Source organism: Micropterus salmoides, unplaced genomic scaffold (genome assembly GCF_014851395.1).
Source record: "Micropterus salmoides isolate LMB-PRFRI ecotype aquatic unplaced genomic scaffold, ASM1485139v1 Ms_hic_scaffold_9, whole genome shotgun sequence".
NCBI classification, from domain to species: Eukaryota; Metazoa; Chordata; class Actinopteri; order Centrarchiformes; family Centrarchidae; genus Micropterus; species Micropterus salmoides.
In genome coordinates this window covers 17,354,551-17,378,841 of record NW_024044681.1, presented here as the reverse complement: position 1 = coordinate 17,378,841, position 24,291 = coordinate 17,354,551, and the positions used below count along the sequence as shown (strand labels likewise).

The window sequence follows — 24,291 nt, the reverse complement described above, 5'->3', positions numbered from 1 at the left end:
AATGTGCAGTATGACATAAATATGGTGTTTATTAAACCATGTAAACCTGTTCTGGTACAACCCCTAAATAAGATTTTGAACCTGAAAATGAGCATAACTCCACCTCTTTAATAATATTGCCTCTCAAATTTTCATAAATGAAATTCCATAATATTCCACACATTAGGGTGATGCTGCCTGCACACACCCTCCTCCATCAGATTAAATATATCATGCCCAACATGGGTGTTGTGTTGTGCAGCTCTCATGGAATCCCATTCTGTTGTTGTCCTCACATGTTCAGGAATTCACTTCTGACACACACACACACACACACGACTGTCCAATGACACAAGCCGGGTGTCACTGGCAAAGAACATGTGTTTTCAGTCAGACTTTTAAAGAAGAGGGCTTGTTGGGAAAAAGAATGTATTGTTTTCTTACCTGAGACAGTCCTGACAACCTCAGAGGTGTTCCTCAGGCCCACAAAGGAGAACTGGTAGAGCCTCCAGGAGCGAATGTCACCAACCTCCACTGAGCTTCTTTTCCACTTGTACACAATCTCCTCTCTGGGGTAGCCATCTGAACAGGAAAGAACATAGTTACATTGGACTAAGTTAAAACAAGGAAAGCAGAGGAGAGGAGAGAAGCTTTGTTCAAAAAATGTTTTCTAAGTCTACCATTCATCCATTTTAGGAAATATCTTCAGATTTGACTCCTCAGATAAGCTCTCTGCTATATAAAACAACGTGCTGGAACACTTTAAATTTAAAATACAACCACAGAGCACAGTTTGTTTTATTTCAAAGTAATCCATACCCACTAAGTCAGCTAGTTTGCAAATAAACTGTTTCATGAAAGAACAATTATATAACACACTCCTGCACAACATGTTGACAATATATGCAGTCCATCTGTGGGGAGAAAACATCCTTTCAGAAACACTGAGCTGATTTGAAAGTCCAAATTATAGAACTGATCAATGGCTGGCTGGGAGTTGGATTTCAGTACTTTCAATTACCTTAAGCAATGCTCTCTGGTTGTGAAAATCACAATAACAATTTTACTAGTCTGGTGCTGATTCACTAAGATGAGCAGATGCATTATCCTAATCAAATCATATTTGTTAGTGTTGAATTTATGTCTGGTATCCAAATTTGGGAATCAAAAGGAAGGAAGAGTCTTTTAAACTAATAGAAAGTTGAATTAGGAGTTAGGCTCCTTATGCTGTGATGGGATGAGACTTAATGTTTCCGAGTACAGGGCTGAATGTGATGATCTTTAGCCAGTTCTCTTTCCATTTCAGTGCTGTCTTCAGTCTAGCGATGAGCTGTGTGCAGCTGATGAGGGAGTGGCTTGAATAATGCACATAAAACTTCCTTAGTGCAAACTTTAAATGGCCTTATGACTAAAGTGCTCTCAGACATCCAGTAATGCTGGACCTCAGAGGAGTAGGAGATGGAAGGATCTGCCCATTTGCCTCATTACAGCCAACCAAGCAGGCAGTCTGCTCCTTCACTGGCAATGCATCCAGGACAAATTATTGATTCAGTGTCCTTTTGGGAAGCCAGAACAACAATGCTCCCGCAGCTCAATGCCACGAATTCACTTTGGAGCCATTTTTGTGTTGTTGTCGAAACTGTTGCTGTAATTAAAATATTAAAAATGAATATGCAATTTTGAGCTAGCTGAGATAATGTACTTCATCTGGAAATCGTTCTTCAACTGAATACAGCGTGATCGGCTGCTGTCTGCAAAAGAGGTTGCACTGGAAAATCTACAATGATGTGTTGCTTTGTGGCACGTGTTGAGGATTATGCCGCGTGATATATTGCTGCTCCGCCTGCTGCATCTGAGATTGAGCTCATGTACTGTACATCAAGTGATTTTCAAAGTTCTAAAAAACATCCATGGCTTTCATCAAATTTAAATGAATGCTTCTGTTCTATTTTTAGGCCTGCTACCCCACTGGTTTCTCTTTCTTGTTGCTCTAGAGCTATTTAGGAAGTATTCTCTCTGGAGACCATCCCACGGTGCATCTCTCTGTAGATTCATAACAGCCTCATTAGCATAACTTACCCCTCATCCGCTCCTCACACGGAGGCGCTGACTCATTTGGACTTGTGTCACTTTCTGAAATGTCCTTTAGAACAGTATTGACAGTGTGCAGGGAAATCAATCAGTACTTTGCTTCTGGTCGAGCTGGCAACGAGACATCTATTGTTAAAACCCTTTACTGAATGCCAGTGCATACTGTGAATGAATGAATGGTTTAACAAATGTTTTTGTTCCCATCTCTCATATTGGAACACATAAACACATATTGTTTTGTTTTTCTAATCTCTTTAAATGCTAAGATAACATTTTAGCTAGTCAAGATAGCAGGAGATTTCAGGAGATTGGAGTTTTCTTAAAGAAAACCCTGCAGCTTGAATTCTTCGATTTGGCCTGTTGCATAATTATTATCTAAATTATGTCTTTGTTAACTAATATGCCACTTGTTCATGGCCACAGCGTGTGTGTGTGTGTGTGTGTGTGTGTGTGTGTGTGTGTGTGTGTGAAATGAAGGGCGGGGTAAGACAGTAGGGTATCAGCATATGGCCAAACTTACAGCTTGAAAACTCCAGGGGACATGAGTGCTCATCCATTGGGAAGTTGTTCAGTTTAAGCTGGCACTCTGCATCGATGGTCAACCTGCAGAGACACAATATTTGGATCCACTGACTCAGTTACTATAGTAAAAAAACAATACGTATGTATATAGTAAAACATATATGTGTAAATAATGATTTTAAATTACATAACCGTCTATCGAAAACAATAGTATGCATGTATGTGTTGGAAAAGTCAGAATTAAACCTGCAACCTTATCGGTAATAACACAAGAAATTATTAATTAATATTTCACTAAAGCAAATTGATGTTTTTGTCACAGCAACACATCCATCCCTTCTTTTCACACTTCAGGGAGTTTGAAGGCAAAGTCATTAAACTTCCCCTTAATGAGAGAATGACCTTAAATGACTTTACCCATCCATGCACTCGGTATTGTCATGTATCATTGTCCTCCCAATCACAGCGGTCATCCTAATTAACCAGTGGTTAAATTCTGAGTTCCTTAACAAATTAATAAGTGCAGATGTAGTGTTCTGCATAGCAGAACATCCATCACAGCTTGATTGAGTCCAGAAGAGTTCACTTTTTGTCTTATTATCACTAATGATATATTGTTGTGTCAGTGTAAACGCCTGCTGTATTTATGATGGCATGCAAAACATAATAATAAAGCACAACTATTATTTACCTTTAACATATATCTTGTTAGTTCTGTGGGCTTTACGCCCATAAACTATATGCAGTCATGTTATTATTGAGCAACCAACAATTTTACAATTAGGGTGCCACTGTCCTGTTTCAAGCTCTTTAGACAATAATGGGCCTTCAGACAATTTAGCAATATTTACAATTAGTAAGATATTTGTGTTATTTAAAAATAACCCTACCTCTAAAGACATATACTCCCAGCAAGAGTGCCAAAAAACATCAGTTTAGGGCAATGTAGTTCCAGTGTTCCCTTTTCACCAACAACTTCCAGCCTCATTCAGTAAGACAGAGTTCCTACACGCTAATTAAAGTCAAATTTAAAATGCTGAAATCTCAAATTGCCCAGGGCCTGTTCAGGATAATCAGTACCATGAATCATTTATGTAGAGCGGCCGTAAATTGTTGGGTATTTCACAATACTTTCAAAGGACATGCATTGCTTGCTGCTAGTGATGGATTCCAAGCACCTTTAGTGGCAATACATTTATAATACAAATATAAAATAAAATGCTATACAGTTGTCATAGGTTCTTAGTCCAATTTTAATGCTAAAGTTGTAGAGAGGAGACTAGTAGCCATGTATTTTCACTGCTATCTATTGTTTTCTGCTTTATTCAGTGGAGAGTAATATAATTTATTGTTTATCTAAATCTATCTGATCTCGGGCATCGCTGATGTTACCTGAGGGTATAGAGTATTCGACCATCATTCCAGATTCGAAGCATGCGATTGGGTGTGGTGATCCAGTGAGCATCGGCCTTCTTTGAGTTGCGGAAAAAAGTGTCTGGGATCCAGATCTTCCCCACCATGTTGCTGTTGAGACGCAGAACCTTCATCGTGCTGTTGAATTTTAACCTTCTGTCGTACCAGGTCTGAGCAAAAAAGATGTCGATGGTGTATTCCTGAGGACAGATAAAACACAGTTTTACCGAAATTGTGTTTTGTTTAACTTCAGTTTAAAAGCTGAACATGTAACCCGCTAGATACAAGTCTCTGTTTGTCAGGAAAAGCTTGCAAACAGTATTGTTTGCCACCAGGGCTGTCACCAATGTGTAGCTTTTAACTGTGAGATGCAATGAGATCAAATCGAAATGTGGGCTGCAAAAGCACTCCTCTGTTTGTTCTGTCTGAAGGGAACTTTTCTATGCTGGGGGAAACATAAGGCTGCAACACATTTGCAGGCACATTTTCCTCAGACGATACAGTGTGTATTCAGGCCAAGAAGTCCTTTTGTCCACACTAAAGAATTCTGTTGAAAAAGACCATGTTGACGCCCTCAACCTGAAAATTAAATGTTCAACGGGGCAATTAATAATTTCCCTTGTTTGGCTCAAGTATTATCTAACCTCTTAACCTGCTGCTTTGGCAGCACTTTGTCCTGAGCCTGACAAAACACTCTGTCTACTATTCAGTAAGAGACTGTCTGTTCGAACATACATATGAGAGGTGAAAACATAGGCGATAGAGGCACGTGCAGAGTTGAAGTGAGATGCGGTCTAATGTGAGAGGGGAAAGTGAGTGAGAGGGAGCTATCAGTCTTTCTTATTTATTTTGTTATTTGGAATGGTTGAGCCCAGAGGTTCAAAGTGAAGTACAGCAGGAGAGAAAAAAAAAATCAGGGGATTTGTGTGCAAGAGGTATTAACTTCCTGACAAAGCTTAGCCCAACAATAAAGCCTAAATCCATGCCAAAGAGTCCTAAATGAGATTTAAAAAACAACATTTTCACCAGGCAGCGTTCCCATCCTTTCAGCATCCTTTTTCCCCCCCACAAAGGACAGACAGACAGTTGAAATCCAATGATGAGAGCAAGATTGAATGCCTTAGGATCTTCATCTGGGCCCTGCTGAGTGGGATAAACTTCATTTTTTTTCTACCTTTAACCTATATATAGTCTGGAATCTTTCACAGAATCGCACTTCTTTCAATTCAAACTGCTGCACACCTCTAAGAACAGCTATGAACCGCTCAGCTCTAGTGGCTCCAAAACATCAATTTATAATTCTTTTTCTTTTTCACACCTTGATCTCTCCCTCTTCTTCTCTCTGTTAGTCTGCCCCATCCCTTCCTCCTCTCTCACATGAGTTGTAACTTTGCCATTTCACAGGAATTCCTAACGCATAATTCAGAATTATGTTCATGCTTAGATTCTCTTTAGAGAATCTACCAACCTCACCGCATTTGTCATGTCATAGTCTTAAAGCACTGGCCCAGCCACGCTGATTACATATGAATATGAAGTAATCCGTCAACACTTCAGCGGAATGCCCCCATTACACACACGCATGCATGCAGACTCCCTAATGTGAGCTCAAACACACATTTTCTAACTGATCCTATCAATGATTCTCTTCCAGCTTCACTGTGACTGCGGTTATTGAGAGTGGGTGTTTTAGCTAAGACTAAGTGAAATGGAACGCCACCACCATGTAGAGCAGACTGTTCTGCAGAATTACAAAAGAAGTGGGTTCTCAGCGGGAGCATGCAACAGAAAACATTGACACATAAAACATCGCTGATGTCAGGTTTTTCTAATGCTTCTTTCTCTCCTACAAACATTTTCCCTCTCCACTATCCGATGACCTGTTCTGCCCTATTTTGGTCATCACTGCAGCACGACAGCTATGCATTGTATTACTATTCCTCAGTTTTAATAACATCAAATTGATGTGTTATGTAGGGTCTCCATGGGGTAGGGTCTTGCTGGCTTAATTTGACAGTTGATACATTTAGCATTTCCAACATTTTCAACTTTAAAATTTTCCAAATTTTAATAAATAGGCATAGACAGATATGATTTTTGGACACTGTACAAATAAACAGTTCTCCCACTCATATTGGCTGAAACTGATGTGCATTCTTGTAAGAGAAATATAACAAATGCTACACAAAGTTATCTTTGCAGACATAACACGCTTTTAATAAAATTGCAATAAAATTGGTCAAAGGTGTAATATTTACAAAGTACAAGCCTGCAACTTGCACTAACTTTAAATACTGTGATTTCGACTTTACTTGGTATAATGAAAAAGACCAAATCAACAATCATCCAGACACAGATAGAAACTATTATTGGACCAAGACTGATATTTCCAACAAGGACAGTCATTCTTGCTCTTATATTGATTATTAGAATGGTATTCAAAGAAAATAAAGCTTTTATTTTTTTAAAGAAATGTTTAATGAAAATAAAGCACTGCAGTTGCAACACAACTAAATGTAGTACAACCACTACATAATTTGAATGCGGCACTTTCTCTCTCTGTCACAACAACAGACAGAAATGATCAAAGGCCTTGTCTTCAAGCCATATCCAAGGAAAATCACACATTGGTATATTTATTAGAACAACCCACAAAGAGACTGAACAGGTGACACCTCAGATTGTTGCTGATGCAATTCTTTGCAATTACAATGGAAAAACATCTAAGGTCAGCTCATGCAGCTATTTGCAAATACGCGACTGTGTGTAGCAACACAAGTGGTTAACTGTTAATCAGTATTTCTAATTCTAATTAAGAGCTGTTTAATGCAAACATATGCATTACATGGACTGCATATATCCACTGTGGTGCAAAGGCCAGTGCAGTGGTTAAGTAGCTGATTGACACCTGTATTGTGTTGCTACACTATAAGGGCAGTGGGGCAGCATAGAGATTAGGTGGACCAACCAATCCTCCATGACAGTAAGCATCTGCCCTGCTGAAGTGTGCTTGACTAAGACACTGAATCCAGCTCAAGAGAGAGAGCTACTCTCAGGATCATTATACTCTCACCTGCCTAAGGATGGAGAGAGGGTGAACACAAATTTGGGAATAAATAATCTCACATAGGTATACAGTGCAGTTTCAGGCTATATTATTAATAACAGCAATGACACATTAACATCATATTCCGGTATTTCTCACCATATTGATGGCATTTACTGGACCAATGCTGTTGACAAACATGTCTGTGTGGATCACTGTTGGCTTGACTGCAAAGAAGCACAGGAAGAAAAAAACATTTAAAGGAAAATTTATCATATCATGCACAACAAATTTCAGGAAGTTGTTTGTCAGTTTTGTCTATAACACCATCATCAATGAAGGAAAAGAGGTAAATAATCTCGTTGTTGTGAATAGCTTTCAGTGGTAAATCATGTTTTGTATAATACACAGCAGACAGGCAGGTGAGTAGGATGTGCAAAGGAAAGTTTTCAATTCTTGCACACTGTCTGCATTAAGTTTAGTGGAAGTCCAATCATGGAGCTTTATCAGGCATCACATTTACAATATGAAACAACATCTTTATACATCTTTATACTCACGCCACAGGCTGAAACAACCAATCGAAAAAAGCAACCAAACACCATCAATAATTGATCAAAATTACATCCCTAAAATAAGAAACAATATCGCTTAAGATCCATTTAATACAATAGAAAAATGCAAATGCAAAACAAGATGGGCAAAGCAAAATAACAGATCAAATGAGGGAGAAGGGGAATAATATAGTACTATACAAAATATCAAGCAAGTATCTCAAGTAAAACATTGTTTCATAACATATCTTGCCGATATTCCAATGCACTCCTAATAAAGGCAAATGTAAACAAAACAAACTTGAGATTTTGATCTTCAGAAATATAGTGATTGTCTCATGCCAGGGATCTTTTTACAATGAATTACTTATGTTGTTATTGAGTCAGACGTTTGCAATTTGCTGTTTGATGTTGCATTGGTTGTTGCAGCCTGTGGCTATAAAGATGTTGGAGATTTTATATTAGAATCAGAAATCAGAATCCAAATCAGAAATACTTTATTGATCCCCGAGGGGAAATTCACACATTGCACAAAAGGTAAAAGAAATATAAATAAAGATAGTGGTATATAAAGAAATATAAATATCAGAGTAAAAATATAAAATGAAAGAAAATTTTAAAAAAGAGAAATATTGTGAACTTCTGGCCCGATGAAGGTCCATGACTGATAGATTGCATTTCCAATACATTTAACATGTAATGTATATGTTAAAATGCTTAAAAATGAATATTTAAGTTAATACCCAACATGTCTTTACAAATCTACAGTGAATAATTGCAGTGATAACTGCTCATGATTCCTCGCTATTATTCTTATTGCTGTATTTAGTTTTACTAACACATTACTGCTACTTCTAATGAGATTCAGTTCAACTTTTACGACACTGTATTACATTATCAGTATTTCACCAGGTCTATGATACATCAGATAGTGCTGATGAAATAGAAACCCTGGCTCAGATTTTTCCTTTGTCTGTGAGGAGACTACACCAGAGCCTACAGGGCCAACTTCATCTTCAAACAGGCTTCCTGCCAATGTCAGAGAACCACACTTTGTCTGTATTTACGGCCAACTCCTGACCCATTTACTCGAATACCTTGGTGCCCTCTGCAACATCCCAGCCATCCCTTTTTCTGTCCTTCCATGCTTTAGGCCTGTGAGGTCCTCTTGATAGCTAATCAGTTACTCTCTTTTCTCACAGACCTGCTGGGGCCCGGCACTCCCACAGAGACAGACTTTTAGGTTAAACATGCCTCATTAATGTTTTGACTTGACCAGATTTACAATTTGTGGCCCATAAGAGACCAAAAAAATTGAATATGATACATAACAATCCCACAGCAGTTACATTAGAAACTATTAAACATTTGTTTTTTAAGTAAGGATAATTTCTTGTAAGAAAACTAGTGCACACGCAATTTGCTGCATGTGCACCTTCACGTGTGGAAATGGATTTTCTCTGCTTGTGCACCTATATGTTCACACATCTACTGCCTAAACGGGTTTACTGAGATGGACAGACAGACATCAGACACATTATGGGTCAGGAAACTGAACAGCTTGGTGTCAAATGGACACCCATGCTCTGTCAGATCCTCTAAGTCAGCCTGAATCAGCATCTACACTCTAATGTGTATGTTTATGGATGACTGGATGTTACGTCGGAGAGGAGAGTCAGGTTAAGACTCAGGGCTTGATGTGGGAGCTGTAGTGAGTGTGAAAAATGAGGGAGGGAATGAGTGCAAGTTGCTTCCATTTTTCATGTCACTTATAGGCATACGTGAGTGTGCATTGCACCCCTACCACTCCACACACACTTTACCATTCATGAACACACACACACACACACACACACACACACACACACACAATGCTCTTACTTGTTTACACTTGATCTCCCATAATGTTCTCAATTATTAAATGTTGCTTTTGGTCCAGATATATCATTGAGTGGCTATGAATAGTAGTGCACATTATTGCATTGCGATGTATGAAATATGTAACACTGGACTGGATTATTAGTAACATCACAAGTAAAGTTACAGGCATGGCATAAATAGAATTTTAATAAATAACAACTAATTTGTCTTATTTTATACAGCCAACTGGATTTCATAAATGCACCAACAGATGCCAAGAAGACATTATTCCGGGATGCCAATGAACATAAAGTGGCTGTGCTAAAATTTCTAACTTGCTGTCTCATACAATATAATACATGCCAATACACCCACCACAGGCATCCTGGTAAAAGGCTGATCAAATTAGCTCACAGACCCGCTCTTAAACTCACTGCGCAATCACTATTTGTCCTTGCCGTTGCTCTCCATATTTGTAAATACTATGAAAAAATGACCTTGATCAATCCCATGAATGTATTATGAATTAAGAATTAAGGATTTAAAAATTTTTTGTCTCTCTTAATGTCTCGATCCCATTTGCTTCAGCTTTCATACGTACAGTAGACACCAGGGGCATTAAAATTAAATGAGCACCACAATGGACTTCAAAGGGAAGCTGTGGCACAATCAGCGATGAATCTAAATCCACAGCATTTCAGCGCTCTGAGGAGTGAAACTTCGCTATGCCCTGGTATGGTTGGTTGGTTGGTTGGTGGATCAGATGACAGTATAGCCAGCTAATTATAACCCCTCTGTAGCTGTGTAGCTTGGCAGCTGAAAGACCAACGCTGAGAGAGCGAGATCATAGTGTGTTTGAAGATGATGGTTAAGACGGTGGCAGTCAGCCGCCCAGATACGCAGCGGCTCTCTGGGCTGAAGCTGCACCTCAAAGCAGATCTGAGCTGCTCTTCAATTTACTGCACAGGCCCACTTCTAAAGTCTTAAGAATAATGATGATGCCCTTCATGAAATGTGCCGCATTATATGCAACATTGTTCAGCATATGGAGAAACCACAAATGTAGCTGAGTGTAATGGATTTACAATATACTGTATATCATGTTACTCAGCTGCTTTCATCTTGTGGCATAACTTTTGTCAGTCCATTAGTAAGGCTTTAAAGCTGTCAGTTGCCAGCAGTGGTACCGCCATCTTGATCATTTATTGTCACCTCAAACAAATGGCCTACTCTACTACAATTGTTAAGTGAAGAGTGGAGTGAGCAGTGGCCAAAACTGCAGCGCATTCCAATTCGGACAAAAACACACACTAAAAAAACAACAACCCAAAAATGGATGATTTAAACAACTTTAAATGTTGGTGGCTTTGAATGCATGAACACCTAATTGAAAACTTGTAATTTATCCCCAGAAATCATGCAATACTGCAAACGTTAACTGGTTAACTGCACAAGATATGATCAATTAAAGCTGTCTCATCAGTTGGTGATCACTTGTTTAGGCAGAGATAAAAAAAAAGCGTTCAATATTTTCTTCTTTGGAAGGAGCACCTTGTTGCTGCTGTTTAGGGTGCAGGATGCAGTTTTGCTTCTTTCTGTGGGTCTACCCTACTACAAGACACAAAACCTAATTTAGGCAAACAAGCCAAATACAAAGTGTCTCAACTCTAACTTTGTAACATAGACTGATTAGACTGGGGATTTCTTTCAAACTATTCTTGTCGTTTGCAGCTTTAATACAACACTACCCAGTGTCCCTGGGAAGCAATTGACTGCTAGCATACAGCGAGAGTGGTAGATCTTTATTATTCGACAAGTGTAAGTGACACATAGTGACTTTAACCAGTTTTCCCTGCAATACTGACCTATGAATCAAGTATTCCAGGGCACTGAATATCTCCCTATTCTGCTCTTGCAGATGGACGTGACAGACTTTAGGATGTATGTGCACTTGTGTAGACAATGGAGCCCTGCCCAGCTGTCAAAATGAAGGGATTAAGTTACTTATCTCCTTCTCAGATGGACAAGACAAGGCATACAGGACCATTATGGAGTGCCATCCCCGACCATGACACATGTATGTGTATAAACCCAGGTCCAGATACTTTATAGTAGGCTGGCTGCCTGTCAAATCACACTGCAAAACACACAGATAGTATGGGTACAGCCTGTTCATAGAATGTACGTGTATATAGCCTGGATGTAGGGGATATGCACAGGCCATCCAGCTGGCCTACCATTTTCATTTCATTCCCCTAAAAAGCTATTAGTTCTTATCATTTTACAATTTGCAGCAGATATATTGAACATATATCAAGTGGCATGACTAACATTATTACTAGCTGCAAGTCACAAGTAGCAAGTCTTAGCCATGAAGTCTCAAGTTGATATATATATTTCAAAACAGCCACGTTTTACTTTGGCCTTTTGACAAGTAACTAACACCATTATTGTTAACTAGCTGCGGGGAATGTGTCATTCAAACCAGCAAAAGTGATGCCTGGGGCCGGCTGAAAATGAGAAGCCTGCCAAACACACCTTTCCCTTGTGTTTGTGACTGGTTGCTGCTGGATTACTGCAAAATATATCTGTCTTCAGGAAGAAGGGTACTTTTTATAACATCGCTTTTAATCTTTACACTTTGGAAGGATATCAAGTGATTCCAAGGCATCAGGCTAGAGTCTAAATGAAGTCACGAGTCACTGGTGTTAATGTCAAATTGCAAGTCTTTTTTAAGTAAAGTCAATAGATTCATTACCCATATGCTGTTGTTGTGTGAGAAACAAATTATTCCAGTAATGATGATCTTCACTGAGGGAAATGTCTGACCTCTTGGGCATATAAAATCCTTTAAGAACCGCCCTAATAATGACGATGGAGCGTTGTCATCATTCTAAACAAGGCTGTTTTTGTAGCTCCTTGAAAACTTGATCTTAGTAGTACTAAGTGTCACTAGATGTGTTCTTTATAGTATGCAAGTATGCCCTTCAGTTTGCACCAGCAACTTAAGTTCCAATTCCTCTAATTTCAGCTTGACTCTGGCTCCAAAAAGGAGAAAAAAAGTCTTAGAGAGGGATTTTGAGAATGATTTTTAAAGATTAAATAGGGGTCTACTTTGGGGATAGTTGGTTCATTGATGAGCATTTCAGGCTTCTCGTACCGTTGCACAACCATGGATTATCTGTCTTTAAAAAGTGAGAAGATGGCAGGCCTCAGGCTTTAAAGAATAGACATGACATCACATCACAGACACTATGTCCCTATTTTTCTACAGTTAATGGGTAAAGTGTGTGGATTTCAGCATCTATATCAGTTAATGAGTGCACATATGTGTATGATTGCACAAAACTGGCCATAAACGTGGGTGTATTTCTTTGTGATTCTGTAACTAAATGGATCATCTGTGAAAAATCGGCACCCACCTCCAATATCAGGTCTGAGTTTGTTGTCATATCCATCTAGTAGGCTGTTTAGGATGTGTGTGACGTCACTCTCATACACTTTGGGAGTCAGCACCCACGTCTTGTTAGACACTTCATCATCGTCATCAGTCTGGAAGGAGCTGCAGGGAGGAGAGAGAGAGAAAAATACCATGCAATCAATAAGTTATTTTAAAAAGAGAGAAAGCAGTATCTTTCTTTGTGTGCTCTGCTTTCTTTATAGAGGAATATTAGGAGATGCGAGATACAGCGAGAGAAAGTGGTTCAAAGGTCTTAATCCACATTATGTACCAGTCTATAATATACGGTTTTCTTTCACAGTGAAATTCTGGCAGCAATGTCATCTTGTGCATATATTATAATTCAAATTTAAAAAAGTGTCTCCTCAAACATGCCTCTTTGATTTTTATTCACATTGATACTTCTGTCAATTATTTTAAACTTAATCCGCATCTGGGACCAATTAGGGTAGTGTTTTGGTGAAGAACCGACAAGTATTTCAAGACCAATCCCATCATATATTCAGATCACATAAAACTTTGTGCTATCTGATGGCTGATGTGAAAATGAGATTAAAGGGCTGAACTTATTTGCTTCAGATCTTGGCATTTCCTGCATGGAGATGGCATCTTGATTTCCCCCCCGCTTAATCCCGTGGTTCTCAGTCTTGTGCCATAGAGCACTTGCACGAGATTCAAAAATTACAAAAGCAAAAAACAATCATAGCCTGGAAATGACACACGGCTCATACATATATGCTAATTTAAGAGGATATAAAATAGATTTATAGAGAGATCTTGGCCGAGGCGAAATCTCTGAGGGGATATGCCATTAGATGATTTAAATGAGGCAATTCAAAATCTGAGTTTCACACTATTTTGTTTATTTTCATTGGAACCTAAATCAGTGCATATTAGTCTGCACCACCACCACCACTGTAATCTATGCAACACATCGCTTTCATCATTTATTTTGTCTTCCTGGCAGCCTTGTACACACTTTTCTCTCATCAAGAGGTGTTGCTAATGTTTAAAGGAATGTGGTAAGTTTAATCAGCAAGTAAAGTGGACGTTGAACATTAATTTCCTACCTGCACAGATTCATCATAAGGACTCATGAATTCCTTCTTGTCTTAAGAATCACTCCTTCAAAGTGAGATGTTTTGTCTTTAGATAGTTTTCACTCAATAGGAGTTGGAATTTGACAAAATGGACAGGTCAGCAAGTGAGTCAAAGTAACTTCTTTTAAACCTCTTATATTTGACAGTGTCTTTCATATCTTAAGAATATGCACAGCAATACAAGGCTATAGAAATTGAATGCCAAGATCAGACCTCACATTCCTTGTGGTGTTTCATCACAAAAGTGCAAAAGTGTCAAACCTCTTGAAGTAGGTTGCTGTGGTCTTAATCAAAATCCAGATTTCTGTTCATTTCATAGCTTCGTCCCAGTACCTACTACAGTTGCATGTGTTCTTAGTGACTAAGGGCCCGATTTACTAACATCCCGAGTACTACATTGCTGGTGCATTCTAAAATATTGCATGTGCAATTTTAGTACCTGTTATGGGTGATTTACTAAGAATTATTGCGTAGATGACAACAGGAGCAAACACAATGGAGATGGCTGTATTTAAAAGAGGGTTTGCGTGTTTTAACGGTTTCCGCCATGAAAAGTGGAAATGTGTGTGTGTGTGTGTGTGTGTGTGTGTGAGTGGGGGGAGGTGCAGCCACTGCGTAAAAACCTTTTGTTTGTTTCGTTCAGTGCTACCCGAGTATGTGTAAATCGTATGTATCATATGTGCTTCATCCAGCCAGAGGGAACAATCCCATCCGCAACGTGCCCGGTCGCGCCGCAATCTCCTGTCCCTGGCCCTGTACGCCCCAACGCCCCATTCCCTCTCTGATATCTACAATGGGTTGTGTCGCTATTACGACCGACACGCTGTGAACAGGCTGGATGAATTTTACACGTGATCCATACGCCACTCGCTCTCCGCAGCGCCACACCACTTTGTAAATTCTTCCATCTCCCAGAGAAAAGAAGTCAGGTCAAAACGAAATTTGCTTTATTGGCATGAATGTTGATTCAATTCAATTCACATAGTCCGTGACTAAATAAAATAAAATAATTGTATTTCTATATAGTGGACATGGAATAATATTATCTAATATTGTTAATTTCGCTACATCTTCCTTGATTACGGCTGTGTTTCCAACAATAACAGCAGCCATCTCTGCGCAGCACTCGGCGGTTTGCACCTTCCTTTTAAACGTATTAAATACAGATGCTGTTGCACTCACATAAAATTACGTTTAGGCTTGTTAGATCACATTGCGTGTAGTAAATAAAGGTATTTGCATGTTACCCTCCCACAATAAAACTGAAATGCCCCAAATTGTATATTCATTAAGGCAAAAGTACTAAATGAACAACAAGTGCTATTTTGCACTTTAGAAATGCGTCATTCTCTGTGCATACCGTTAGTAGATCAGCTTGCGGGTTAATTTGCTGGTAATAGCAAGTTTGCACACGTTTTTACTCATGCAAACCTTTGGTAAATCAGGCCCTAAGTGTTGATTGACCAATGAGACTGGAGACTGAGACATGGACTCAAGGAAATGGGTTTTATTGTAGCAAAAAGTTACATTTAGGTGATCTACTTTACTTTGCCTTATTTTCTGTTATATACAGTATATCAATTTTACAGTGTGGGATGTTCATATTAAACTTTGCCAAATTTGTAAATAATGAAGTAAACGTATGTAAAAGTAATACTTAAACCCTCAGGCTTTAGACTACTAATACTAGGTTTCCAATGTTTTTGTTTACTTTCGTCCCAAGCTACTCGGCTAGTTAGTTTCTTGATGGCCAGATGGCTTTACTTGTTGTTAAAGTAACTGCTAACAACTGCAAACTATAGCTGCTGTTGGCTGGTTAAGAGTCAGAGCCTGAAAACCTCCTTGCTAGTGGTGTAAACACGAACACTCTCCTGGTGCTTAGAGCTCCCAGTGCAGGCCTTGTCACCTAAGCTAATAGGACCACTAGCTGCACAGCTAACTGCCAAACTAAATAATAGCAGCTATAGTTTGCAGCAGTTAGTGTTTATTGTCCATCAGGAAATTTAGAAATCAGAAAATGCAAAACCTCCACTGCTATGCCATTGAGCACGTCTGCAGGCCACAAGTACTAGGTGCAGCCCCTCGGCAGGCTTTCAGAAGTTAGCCAATCAGAAGAAAGTGGGCTTTTTGGGATGTGGGCCTCAAAGAGACAGGAGCTAAAACAGTTTGTTTCAGACAGGGACACTATAAGATATACAAGGATGTTTTGGAACTGTGACAAACAAACCAAATTGAGTTTCAAAGTCTTCCCACTGCTTCCAACAGTATGGGGTACAGTATGGGGATAACAACATCCAACCATCGTCAACTGCTTATCCCGTGTACAGGGTCGTTTGGGGGCTGGAGCCAATCCCAGCTGGCATCAGACAAGAGGTGGGGTACACCCTGGACAGGTCGCCAGTCCATCGCAGGGCAGGAACAGCCACTTACACTCACATTTACACCCATAGACTGTGTATAAGAAGTGGATGTAGTCATCGTGACGTCACCTGTTGGTTTATGGACTGCCATTTGAAGCCTTGAGTTTGGCCGATAGGGAGCCGCCATGTTTTTGCAACCAACAGCACTGGACATGATCATATTTGGAAGAGACTGTAGAGCTAAGAGCCGTGTGTGGAGCTAGCTGGCAGTTCGATAGAATTCAGGTTTAAGGGACTTCTGTGTTCACATCAGTTCGCTGACCGGAAGCTTCCCACTTGTTTACAACTAAGGGCAATTTAGAGTCGCCCAATTGACCTAGCCTGCATGTGTTTGGACGGAGAAAGGAAGCAGGATCATCTGGAGAGAACCCACACAGACACGGCAAGAACATGCAAACTCCACACAGAAAGGCCTGGGATGACCAAAGTTCGAACCCCAGATCTTTTTGCTGTGAGGCGACAGTGCTAACCACAGGACCACCGTATAAACGTGACAAAAGAAAAAAATCTCATGTACTGTTAATGTCAAGCCCAGAGTTTGAATAAATCATTTCCACAATGACTTTAAATAAAAGCTAAGTTAAAATTGTTTGTCAAATGGTAAAGTGGGTTTTTAGGACCCCCAAGCTTCTGACAGAGCTGGAGAAGACCAGCCAATTTTCCCGAGTTTACTTCTTCACCTTAGATGTCTCAAACTGAAAGGATAATGATGTCTGAAGCGCCCCTGACCACAAAGACAAACACAGTATAGCTGTAAATGTTTTTCCTACTCTACCACAGACAAGTATGATCTTAGTAAATTATAGGTCTGGAATGAAGGTTTATTCTTTGTTGCAACAGATCTTGACAGAAGATGGAGGTACGTGATCTTCACGTAATTTTCACACATTTTGGGGTCGAAATGACTAGTAAGTACAAAAATTTTGGAATCCGTGCAGTAAATAGCTTCAGCTGGCAGCCATGAACTGGTCGAGTGGCTGCTGCATATTCCTTTGGGGCAATTGCGCCCATCCAAATTATGTCCACAAAAAGACTTTCTTTTTGCTACAGACAGGCTCAGACTGGTGTAACACCCGGTAACACCCCTTATTTTTAACCAGAAAGAAAAGTCTTCCTTAAGGACAATTCTCCCTCTGAAATGAGAGGAAAGTTCTTCTTGACTCTCAAAAGATTTCAGGGTAAGAATTGTCCTTGAACTAGACTTCTCTTTCTGGTTAAAAACAAGGGGTGTTATTTGTATTGATCCTTTCCATGCTGTTGTCAGACACCTGGTATGACACTCTCGGTAGCAAAACGGTCAAAAAACGTCATTTTGATGGATGCAATTTCCCCAAAGGAATACGTTGCAGCCACTGCAGCCAGTTCACAGCTGCCAGTTGAAGCCATCTACTGCATGAATTCCAAATTTTTTTGTACCTTCTAGTCAAAGCACTTTCTTTTTTTATTTCTTGTCTTAATACTGTTTTATATCTTCTGTAACTTAACTTTGATGTATAGAGCACTATTCAACAAGGCAATTCAATTTGCTGGTATCTGTATGGTATGGTATCTTAGTACTGCAGCAGCTCAGTAAATGTCAAGCTCAACTTTTTGCTGATATCAAAGCCACAACTCCCACTCCCCCTCTGTTTAGTGTTAGAAACAGGACAGTTTGTCATTTATTGCTCTTAATTTGAAGTTTTTTTCTTGTCTTTAAGCTGTTCAGACTTCTATAGAATACAGGAAATTTAAATGTCTTTCTCCCACTACGCACACTCTTGAAACTAATTTACAAGAAAGACCAAGTTCAAGAAATTGGGTAATAGCCAATGGAATGTACAATCAACCACATGTTTCATATCTTCTGCTATTCGTGCAATAACCAATGTGTGTACATGCATTAAAGAAAAGCCTACTTCAGTAATTACATGTAAGTTGTGCCTGAGATGACAGAAAACTTGCATTTGCGGCTCTTTGTTAAATAGCAGATTTGTTTGGGTGCAAACTGCATCAGAAGCAAGGCTGTGTCCAAAGGGGAAAAGTGATACATGAATGGATAGATACAAATAGAGATGGATTCCAAGGAAGAAATGTTAGGAAAATGTTTACGTGAGAGCTCTGGATAACTTGTGCACCTCCAGCATGAGCGCTCTGGATAACTTCCTCCAACAGCCACTGAATCAGATCAGGGGGGTGGCCAACAGCATAAAAGAGCAACCTTGAAAACAGCTGTGAGGTTACAGCAAGGCTTTAGAGAAATGAGAGGAAAACAGACTTCTGAATGAAATAATAAAGAAGTAGATGGTGAGGAAAAAAGGACACTGTTTCCATGGTAAAGCACGATGATAGAAGCACTGATAGCTTTCTCGTGTTCTTTGGCTAGGTGCAAAGAATAATGTTTTGACCAGTACTCCTTAGACTGCATTAAGTGCCATCCATATCCACCATAACACAAGTGCCTAAAACATTAAATTTTAATTATTTTACTCAGGTGGATACTTATAGATATGCCTTAATGGATGTTGTAAAAAATATATCCAGGGAGTTCTGTGTCTGGCACGGACGGAAAATGGACAGACAAACAGATAGATCAACAGACTACAGAAGGGTGTGAGAACTTCAAAATAGCTTTTTTTCAGGTTGCTGCAATTTTATCATCTGTATTCATCTCACAGAGTATCTCTGTGTATATGGAAATGTTCCAAAGAAGAGCACATCAAAGGCAGAGCCATGTGTTCTCCACTGCAGGCAGATCTGAGATTTTGCCTACTAATTCGGTACCTGAAGATCCACAGAGAGTTCTGCGCCTGTGTGTGTGTGCGCGCGTCCGCGCTAGTATGTGTGTTTGTGTTTGTATTTCATGCATATGTATGTCCGTGGCTGTGGATGCAATAATGGAGAGTACTGGAGTTAAGTGTTGTGTTCACAGCTACCCTCATCGAGGACAATCTGTTTCATGCATTCTACCCCTTCACATTTAGCGCCATCATCAAGAAGCACCCTCATCTTCTCTATATGCACCAGTCAAAATCTGTCTCTGCTATTGGACAGGTCTCAAGTCAAATCTCCTCTCAGGTTTCATGCAAAGCAGCAGAGAACCATCCCATCCCCTGCAGAGTTTTACATGTTCAAAGGAAAGTCTAAGGAGGGTAAAGATAGCAGGATCACCTATGGAAATGGCTGTGCCTACCATTAGTATCACAGCAAGTTTCCTTAAGCTACCATATTTGCATGTTTAAATTGCAGCTAATAAAGAACCAAATGGAATGTTTATTATTAACTGACATGAAACTGGTCCTTCCCCAATAGCAACAGCACAACAAACCACTCTTGCTCATCAGGTTGTTGCTAAAACCTTCCTTTCACAAGCTCTACTATGAGTACAATGGCGACTTTTTACTAATTAAAAAACTGAGCATTTAAATATGTAAATTGTGTTTAATCAGTCAGGCTGTCAATTTGCAAAAAACAGCATCAGCAGTTATGGTTCTCAAATACAGGTCCGTATGCAATAAACTATCACACAAAAGCAGATCATATGTATTACCACAGAACGAAACAAAACATTGGTGGACTAGTCTTAGGATCCTAAATGCACCTGCTGTGTACTTGTGTCCTTTAAATAGGAATGCACAAACCTTTTTGGATTAAGGGTAGCCAATTAGGTCTCTCTTTAGAGAATCTCTCTGGATAAAGATAGAACTGGGGCTGAGACAGCAGGGATGGCCACAGTGAAAAAACTTTAGATAGGACACTGTCTTAGGCATTTTATGTGCCAATAGCCATGAACCTACTTCAGTTTGATTGCGATTCTTACTGGGCTGAGTAAATGGGAGTACTAACCACTGTTATTGCTGCCCCCCACACTATTTTCCATCTGAAAATGCAGGAGGCAGCTACAAGCATTGACTGTCATCTTCTACTGTCCTGTCAAACTGTCTTAAATCAACATAGGAAAAAGAAGACTGAGATTTGTGTGCTATCAACTACATTTCACAATTCCTGAGAAATAAATACATATGGTAGTTATTATGGGATACATGACAGATTGACAGTTTGTCATAATTATATTGCATCCCAACCCTTTCCAAATGATGACGAGACACAGATAGTGTATGATAGCTTGATTGAGTCCAATGCACTGTAGTTTCCTGTTTAAAGTGATGGAACAGCACTTACAATAAACACTGCCCATTTGATAAGACTTAATGCAGTATATGGATAACTGGAATGCAACAAGTGGTAGGATGGACAGGATTGAATTCATAAAATTGGCATAACATTTATCTTGTGTAATTTGTCCCACATCATCCTCAGTTATGGCAGCTCAAAAGAATACGTCTATAAAAGTCTATTTTCATTTTTATCAGCTGTGATAACTGTTATGTACCATCCTCATTTAATGTACTATGCCCATACCATATTCTTGCTAGTGAGCTAACTTTAGCCTGAAAATTACATCTGCAGAATGAGTAGTCTCATGTTTAAGCAACTGATGACAGATTTAATTTATATACTACAATTATGCCAACTGCAGATGACTGTTTGGGTGTATATGTTGTTGGCAAGGTATCTGTTACTTGTTATGGGATATTTCTCTTAAGCCACAGCTAAATGTAGCACTCTATTGCTTGTGTTATCCTATAGAAGTCCTGCATCACTGACTTTGACACACTGAATCAACTACAGATGTTTAACATTGAAATTTTTGGTGATGAGGGATATAGTTCAAATAAAAACAATAACATCAGAGAATTATTAAAGCTGTGTTGTTTCAAAACCCTGAAAGATTTAGAGAAAATGTGCCGTACTGAGAATTTTTCATTACTTTCTATGGAGAAAATACATTGTTAATGGCCAGATAACCTAAGAGTTACATAACAAATGCATAATTATACATTTGAGGAAAATATATTTCTTATTCAATATAACCAAATGTTAAAAATGTCACTAAAAACTACTATGGGTTAATGGAAGCTTAATGACAATCCTGAAATATAATTTACTGTAGCTAATGCCCCGTGTACATATATCCAGTGTCCTCGTTCATAAAACCAATATAGTCTCTCGTGGATCAATGGGGATTTTAAAATAATATCAAAATATGTTCTAGGTAAGTTTTAAAAATTATATTATTATATATAATTATATCATTATAATGTGTCCCAAATTGTTATGCAATAAATTTCATCTGCAACCCAATTGCCCTAGGTGAGTTTGCAGAACAGCAAACAATAACCCTATTAGATGACCTGAGGAGAGCTTCCTTACTCTGACATCACTTCCTTCTGTCATGCCTATGATCTCATGGTTTACAACCTCTCCCAGTGTATCCTGGGCCTACATCTGAAGCCTACTTACTGACTACTGATGGAATAATAGGCCTATGCCAAAACAACATGATTTACGTCTACTTACAGGTTGTGGCGCCAAACCTCAATACTGTGATACCTTTGGTGTAAAACAGTGACTTTACGTCGGGGTTAATGTCTGACATCACTACACACAGTAACTGTCAATGAGTCACAAAGTAGCAGAGATTACTGAAAGCATGTCCAAGGCCTTGAGAGATGTCTTATGTAAGTCTGAATCACAAATTACTTTCAATGCAACTTACAGAGCAATACCTGTCTTTTAACCATTATGCAGTACACAGGTTTGAGTCACACATATTATTACCTCTACACGTGTTTACATAAAGAGCTCACACTCAAGAAGTATCCATAACCTGCTCATATCTCTCAATCCTGGCTGCAGTTCAATGGGACATGGTGCTGTGTCTACTCAAGCATATTGTGAACACTACTAGTGCACACAATTAGAAACACACAGGCCTGACAATGTAAGCTGGGCAGGGAGCCCTGAGGTTGCCATAAGCATGACAGTGATTGTATGTCGGCTGATTTATCTTCCTCCATTTTTCACCCTCCAGCAGCACAAGACGAAAGCCATGCGAGGAGCCTAGCCATCCTTCCTCTTGACTATTCTTATCTTAGTACTCGAGAATAATGTCTTGACAGGGACAACCAAACAGCTTCTCTCAAATCTGCACCTCAGTTCAAGCTGAATGCCTGCGTGCGTGCGTGTGTTTGCGCAAGACAAAGATTAGTTCATATGTTATCCTTGTCCTTATTGTGCCTTTACACTTGTATTCCCTTTGTGATTGTCTGCCATTTTGAATTGCTTCTTTTTTTATTTCAAATACGTGGGATGAAACGTAGCCGATTCATATTCAAGTAGCCTTTATTTCAAAATACTGTTTGCATATGGCTATTCTAGTTCGGCCACATCTGACACACGCGTTCCATAATGAGGCTTTGGCTCTTGGAATTGACTTGATCCTTAAAGACAGCTTAGCAAAGACTATATGCAGCCTTAGCTGCAAGCAAATTAGCCTGCCACTATGCTATTCCTAACGCCGGACAGATTGTGAGGGATCCTGGACAAATGGTGATCTGCAAAAATAACCGGTGTTAAATCATCTGATGTCCATAGCAACAAATATTTAAGGCAGTCTGTAGCAGTTCTTTTGTTTTCTATAAAAAACAAAATAAAAATGGACACAAAATCTCCCAGTAATGCGATGCATGTGTCGCTGTGTCTCACAAAAAAAACATGAATGTCACACTTCCATGTCAAACCACAGTTATACTCGTGATATATACACTACATGCCAAGGCTTTTTACTAAAACTAGATTCCACTCAGCGACCTAATCGTCCAGGATTCCCATTAACAGCAGGTTTATGTTGGCTTTAGGTTTAGCAAGAGGATACGTTGTTAAAATAAGGAACACGCTACCCAACAGAGCCGACACAGAATCATGTTTTTTTAGAGGAAATATCCCACAACGATGTCTTACCTTGTAGGGAGATTAACGACAATAAACACCCAGAGAAACAGCTTCAAGGGGAGGGAAGGCTTCGCCATTGCTGTCGAGCATTTGGAGGCTACATTTGGTGAAGCCATCATCACCATCTTCGTTTCCTCTTTATTGCAGATGGACGTGTCCGTCTATTTACTGTGTTTCCTCTCTACATACATTACGCACGTTAGTAGGAGCGGGTCTGCAAATCTAGACCCGAGGCGGACGTGCGGTGGAGTGAAAGCAGCCAAAACAAAATCGATGCGAGCCGAATGCTTGGATTTCGTATCGCTTGTTTTTTTGTGTGTGTGTTTGTTTTGTTTTTTTGCTGTTGCCGAATCGACTGCCTAGCAGGGCCTTAAAACTGCCTCAGACGGCGAAGCCCCCCCTCTAAGCTACAGTAATATCGAGCAGCTGAGAAAAGCAGCGGAGCCTCAGTTTGAATGCAGATCAACGCTGGGGTCAGAGAGGAACTGATGCACGTTGCTGCAGTAGGGAGCAACACATGCGTGGTTTCACCAAGCGGAAGCAGAGCTGCATAGACTGTGTGTGTGTGTGTGAGGGGGGGGGGGGGGGGGGGGGGCTGCTTAGCCTGGTGCTACAGTGAAAAATGGTGGTTTTATTTTTTACTGCTAGCACACTATTGCTTTATATCACGTGATTATTGTTAATAAAAAAATTGTTTTAATATTGTAAAATTATTCTATGTTAAGATGGTGATGGTCTAAGTACTGGGTGCTGGTGTAAGCCCTTTGTCAATTACTGCGAAATTATGTGATGCAGCAGTTAACACAATGCAATGCAGGGAATCACAAAATTAGACCTAAGGTGACATCCCGAGGTCCCAAACCGGCCAGCGAGGAGCAAATACACTATTCATACAGTATCAGTGACCACACTGAGGGTCTATAGAAGAAAGTTGTAATCATGGATGGCACTTTTCCTACAGTGCATTCAAGGCAACTCTTGTATAAATAATTTCAGGTGGTGTGTGTGTGTGTGT

At 39.5% G+C, this 24,291-nt stretch overlaps 1 protein-coding gene across 4 annotated transcripts in view; it reads right to left on the bottom strand.

Annotated features, from left to right (window-relative positions):
* gabrg2 (gamma-aminobutyric acid type A receptor subunit gamma2) overlaps positions 1-23,800 on the bottom strand; it is a 48,468-nt gene extending 24,668 nt beyond the window's left edge. For all 4 annotated transcript variants that reach the window (XM_038709473.1, XM_038709475.1, XM_038709476.1 and 1 more), the window contains exons 1-6: positions 23,286-23,800; positions 12,888-13,027; positions 7,211-7,278; positions 3,985-4,205; positions 2,591-2,673; positions 424-561 (exon numbers count right to left, since the gene is read on the bottom strand). In XM_038709473.1, coding sequence (XP_038565401.1) covers positions 424-561; positions 2,591-2,673; positions 3,985-4,205; positions 7,211-7,278; positions 12,888-13,027; positions 23,286-23,401 — 766 coding nt within the window. In that variant the 5' untranslated portion in view covers positions 23,402-23,800. The remainder of the gene's footprint in view (positions 1-423; positions 562-2,590; positions 2,674-3,984; positions 4,206-7,210; positions 7,279-12,887; positions 13,028-23,285) is intronic.
* Between the last annotated feature and the right edge of the window lie 491 nt (positions 23,801-24,291).